A 5538-nucleotide genomic window follows, 5' to 3' on the forward strand; every position below is an offset into this window, starting at 1 on the left:
TTTGCTATTCTGGCTCCATCTGATGAAGTTAAGATTTCCACTAACTCCTTTAGAGTGCAGTGCTTCCTGTCAGGATGTCTGTTTGGCCTTTTCACAGTGATCCAATCTGCCTGTGGTGGAGCTACTTTTTGCTTTTAGATTAAGACACAAGTAGTGATCTTTTAACCAACATAAACAGCAACAGTACTTTGAGTACGATATCCAAGGAGGCATACAGTATTCTGATCGACTCTGTTACTCATTTCCTCTTGTAGTTTTCACAAAGCGTTATGCAAATGATGTAGATGATAGAATACTAGTAAACAATTTATTACTACCATGTTTACATCACCATTGGTTCCTCTCATACACATGACACTTTACTCTTTCAGCACAACGTTTTGCACAATAAAAACTTTTATTTTCAACAGCTATTAAAACAAAAATGAAAAACGGGGCCCGCAGTACATCAGAGCAGCGACAGGAGGCATCACATGATCAAATGTTCCATGATAGGAATATGAAAAGACAAGAAAAAGCGGTGAAGCAATGTAAATGGCTTCAGTCAAAGTAGCAATGTATACTCGGTGTGGCAAATGATAAAATGAGTATAAAAATACAGGGACACAGGGAAGCATTTTTGGTTTATCACAACACGCTGGTAATTTGAATCTGCACACATATTACTCTCAGGGAAGAGCTCTAAAGCCCCTTCCCTGTCTATACGGTGCAGCAGGATTATTAATAGGCTCCCCACACTCCGACCGTCTTGCTGTCCCACTCTGAGGTGGACAGACACTTTACGAAGAAATGTCCCAGGTCGTGTTTAGAGATGGCTCTCCCTTTCAGCATGTTCTCCGCCGTCATGTAGCTCTCAGTCAGAGGGAGGTCGTCTGGAGGGAGGGAGACAGAAATTAAAGTTAATATAAAAAAATATTTGTCTGCAGTTGCAGAGTCTACAATTATGCCGTTTGATGCCCTCATTGGCTGGTAATCAGTTTGATTATGCTTTTTGATGTTATTCTTTGACTTTTTCATGAATTTGCTTCAAAGCAAATTCATGCAAAGTCTTAAATGTTTATTATTATTAAAACTTCACATGGTTTAATAACAACATTTTGTGCGGAGATCATAAAAAAGTGCAACTAACAATCCATTATTCCCAAATGAATCAAATCAGATTGGCTGACTGCAACACTTTTACGCCAGCCATGAGTTTTAAAGCTCTCTTTCACTTCTTGTTTGGAATGAAGCTCTACTTTCTATTTCCTACTTCCTACTGACCAGCAATGTGAGGAGGCATGACGGCCACGTAGTCCAGCCCCGATGACTTCAGCATTGCGTACATCCTGTCGTGGTCCTCTGTCACGGGGACCAGACGGGGCGGGACTTTGGAGCGATCCCACAGCAGAAAGGCTGGGAGGGATAAGGATAAGACGCCATTACAGACACACTTCTCTTAATTGTCTTAATTGTACTGCACGTCTGAAGTTCAATCCTGTATATTTCAAGTTCATTTTTTAATAAACAGTGAATCGTACACGACATGCAGCCGACCACTTTGCAGATCCCACGAGCCTTCATGGCTTCAATGATGTTCCTGGTGCCTTCGGACATCACGGTGGTCGGGCCTGGCGAGCACAAATCAAAACACAGATCAGATCATGAATCAAAGCGAGGCGGAGAATCACTAAATATTCAAAAACTGTACTTGAGTATAGTTTGAGAAACTTGCTTTATTCCCAACACTTGCTCCGCTGTGTGTAAGAAAGCTATTCTATAAACTCACAGTAAAGTACATACATGGAAGTTCAGAATTAAAAACTTAAAGTGTGATCATTTTTAGTAAATGGATCATTTAGAAGACCAACATTAAAAGACTTCTTACAAATTAATGCGTCAATAATGTAATCTTTATTAACAGAATCTACATTCATATGATAGCAAGACTGTCAATAATGTAAAACTGAATGGAATTGGTCTGTTATTGAAAGTTGAATGCAGAATGTTTACTGTGAATTTGCTATTATTGCTTTGCTACTTTTAATTAATAAAGTCCACCTTTTTTATAAACATTGTGTAAGATATTGTGTCAAACTGATACAATGACATAAGCCTATGTCCTGTAAAAGTCGAAGGGCGACCTCTAGTGAATATTTTTCCCTATTACACCACTCAAAACTACAGTCCTCCTTGTGTAAGGTGAACATGGTCAGTTGTGTAAGGATCAACGTGAGCTTTAACAATGAATAAAAAACCTTCCACAAATCAAAGACAGAGGTGTAAACATGTGAGAAGCGCCCCGAGAAACAAAAGTAAAGAACTGCGGCAACTTTAGGACAGCAAATTCAAAAACCACTGAGAAAAAAAGAGTCAATTAAGCATACAAAGTATAGAAACTATATTGTTCTTCAAATTAATGCATTAGCGTGTCCCTTCCTCTGGGATGAAAAAACATATTTTAAAAAAGACCCTCCTCTCTTATCATGTTGTAATGTGATGCCTATTGTAGTAAAGTGTAAGTTGTTTTTTATACTTGGTGGGGTATCAAACTGTGGAGACTCACTCAGGTTGTTCCTGGTGCCCAGGATGATGACAGCAGCATCCTGGCCCTCCATGGTCTTCTTCACGTCCTCTTTGTTGAGCACATCTCCCACCACCACTCTGGCGGCCTTGTGGTCGGCGGGCAGCTTGGCGGGGTCCCGCACCAGCACCGTCACGTTGTATCCTGATGGAGGAACAATGTCAGCGCTGTGATGTTTTTTAAACATCTAATAGTTGTATTTTTTATATTTTTTTAGTACAGTTTTATTGCATCTATCATGTCAATACAGCCTGATGCCATTTAAGGTTCCTGTGGTTATGTTTCCTAAATTCATATGATTTCTCCTTTATATCTTGGAGGAGCTCATGACAAAGTGTCAGGAGAAATGGGCCGACGAGAATCACCACCATAAAGGAGCAGCTAGGGGTCAGTGACACATGACAACTGACCATTTCACCTGGTTGGCAACCCTCACACTGAAGCTGCCATTGTATGTTGTGCAGTGATTGTCGCAAGTGTTTAAAATTCAGCAGGGTGACATGATCAAAACTTCAAAATGGAATTAAAGAATCCTTTCACAAAGTTCCTTTTCACAAAACTTCACCCACTAAATGACAATGATCCCACCCTCTCTGTACAGACGAGATAGTGAACAGCTTCCACTATCAGCTCTCTGTGACTCAGCAATAACCTGACCGTGCAACGTCTAACATGACTCGACAGTTTTTTTTGTTTTTTTGCTCCCTGGTCAGGAGGGAGAAAGGGAATGACAATTAAATGAGTCATGTGACATAATGTGGCAGTATCACACCGTCTGCATGCACTACAGAGGGTTTAATCCTAGCTCGGACGGACGTTTATAAATAAAGAATAAATTAAAGTTTACATGAGATGAAGAAAAAAGTTCCAAATCTGAAATGTGTTAATTAAATTAAATGAGATTGCATTTGCTGCTATCTTCAAAAGTGTTCCTTAAGTAGTGTTGATGGATTTTGACAAAATCAAAAATCACCATATTTGCTGACCAAATACTTTAATATGGATCCATGTAATATTACTCCAATTGTAACGGCAGTGTAAGGTTACTACTGTGACCAATCGAGGATTTGCTGTGTCCCTGGTAAACAGTTTGACCAGCACAAGGCACCGATACGTAATCTATTCTATTCTATTCTATTCTATTCTGTTCTATTCTATTCTATTCTATTCTATTCTATTCTATTCTATTTATTCTATTCTATTCTATTCTATTCTATTTTATTTTATTTTATTTATTTATTTTATTTTATTCTATTTCTATTTTATTCTATTCTATTTTTTTATTCTATTCTATTTTATTCTATTTTATTCTATTTATTCTATTTTATTCTTTTATTCTATTCTATTTTATTCTATTCTATTCTATTCTATTCTATTTTATTTTATTTTATTTTATTTTATTTTCTATTCTATTTTATTCTATTTATTCTATTCTATTTTATTTTATTCTATTTTATTTTATTCTATTTTATTTTATTCTATTCTATTCTATTCTATTCTATTCTATTTTATTCTATTCTATTCTATTTTTTATTTTATTTTATTCTATTTTATTACATGTAATGTATTCTATTCTATTCTATTTTATTCTATTTTATTTTATTCTATTCTATTCTATTCTATTTTATTTTTATTATTCTATTATTAATTATTCTATTCTATTCTATTTTATTCTATTCTATTTTTTATTTTATTCTATTTTATTTTATTCTATTTTATTCTATTCTTTTATTTTATTCTATTTTATTCTATTCTATTTTATTTTATTCTATTTTATTCTATTTTATTCTATTCTATTCTATTTATTATTTTATTTTATTCTATTCTATTCTATTCTATTTTATTCTATTTTATTTTATTCTATTCTATTTTATTTTATTCTATTCTATTCTATTTTATTCTCTTCTATTCTCTTCTCTTCTCTTCTCTCCTCACCTGCAGTCACTGCCTGTGGTAGAGTCGCCAGTCCGGTCATTCCCGTGGCTCCAAATATCGCGACGTTTTTGACGGAGTCCGACATAATGTGTACCAAGCGGGTTACACGACACAACAACAGCTTGACTCGGTTAAAATGAGTCCGCAGTGGACTTAACTTTCTCTTTAAAAAGTCCCATTTGACATGTGTAGAAACGCCTCCATAATGTGACAGAAGAGAGTCACTTCCGCTTCCGCATCCCAGACTCCTCCCCCTCCCCGGAGATTTAAAGGAGCCGCGCTGCTCTGATAGTTCTGCTCAGAACTCAGTATAGCATACAACACTTTAATACTTTAATACTTTAATACTCTATCACAAGTTTAAGTCCTGCATTCAAAATCGTGTAAAATAAAGTATTGGCATCAAAATATACTTAAAGTGCAAAAGTGCTCATTATGCAGAAAAGTTAATTTTCAGAATAATAATAATAATAATAATAATAATAATAATAATAATAATAATAATAATAATAAAATCTGACAAATCTCTGATTAAAATAATAGTGCACAGAACATAGAACAAAGGGTCTTTTATAAATCAATAAAATAACAAAGCAAAATACATTTTGGGTCCATAAGCATCTCAGGTGCTCTTTTTGATGATGCTTTATAATAATAATAATAATAATCAATCCTTTATTAGTCCCACAATGGGGAAATTATTTCTCTGCATTTAACCCATCCCGGAGGAGCAGTGGGCTGCAATGAAGCGCCCGGGGAGCAACTTGGGGTTAGGTGTCTTGCTCAAGGACACCTCGGCATGTTGACTGTAGAGGGGTTTGAACCACCGACCTTGTGGTTACGGGACAAGCGCTCTACCTCATGTGCCACAGCCGCCAAATAGTATATCTATATATATTTAATGCTACAACTGGTAGAGGTGCGGCTTATTTCAAATACTTTTCAAAAATGTTCAATAATGGAACTGTGCAATTCAAGAAAAATAAATATTTTGTTCTGATTTGTTCTATTCCTGCATTTATATTTAACACATTGGATGG

At 35.5% G+C, this 5538-nt stretch overlaps 1 protein-coding gene across 1 annotated transcript; it reads right to left on the minus strand.

The window, feature by feature from the left end:
• Window positions 1–371: 371 nt before the first annotated feature.
• Window positions 372–4677, minus strand: blvrb (biliverdin reductase B). The gene is made up of 5 exons (XM_054598269.1): window positions 4499–4677; window positions 2546–2707; window positions 1521–1610; window positions 1264–1395; window positions 372–872 (listed from the first exon to the last, which is right to left on the minus strand). The coding sequence occupies exons 1-5, from the start codon at window positions 4581–4583 to the stop codon at window positions 721–723; spliced, it is 621 nt and encodes a 206-aa protein (XP_054454244.1). The 5' UTR covers window positions 4584–4677; the 3' UTR covers window positions 372–720.
• Between the last annotated feature and the right edge of the window lie 861 nt (window positions 4678–5538).

This window comes from Anoplopoma fimbria, chromosome 1 (genome assembly GCF_027596085.1).
Source record: "Anoplopoma fimbria isolate UVic2021 breed Golden Eagle Sablefish chromosome 1, Afim_UVic_2022, whole genome shotgun sequence".
In the NCBI taxonomy this organism is placed as follows: domain Eukaryota; kingdom Metazoa; phylum Chordata; class Actinopteri; order Perciformes; family Anoplopomatidae; genus Anoplopoma; species Anoplopoma fimbria.

Bases quoted from the DNA above. Each gene is read 5' to 3' on its own strand.
- blvrb (XM_054598269.1), bottom strand. From the start codon at position 4,583: ATGTCGGACTCCGTCAAAAACGTCGCGATATTTGGAGCCACGGGAATG. The intron at 1,396-1,520 runs GTACGATTCACT...TATCCCTCCCAG, and splicing joins AGTGGTCGGCTGCATGTCGT to CCTTTCTGCTGTGGGATCGC. The intron at 873-1,263 runs GTCAGTAGGAAG...CCCTCCCTCCAG, and splicing joins CATGCCTCCTCACATTGCTG to ACGACCTCCCTCTGACTGAG.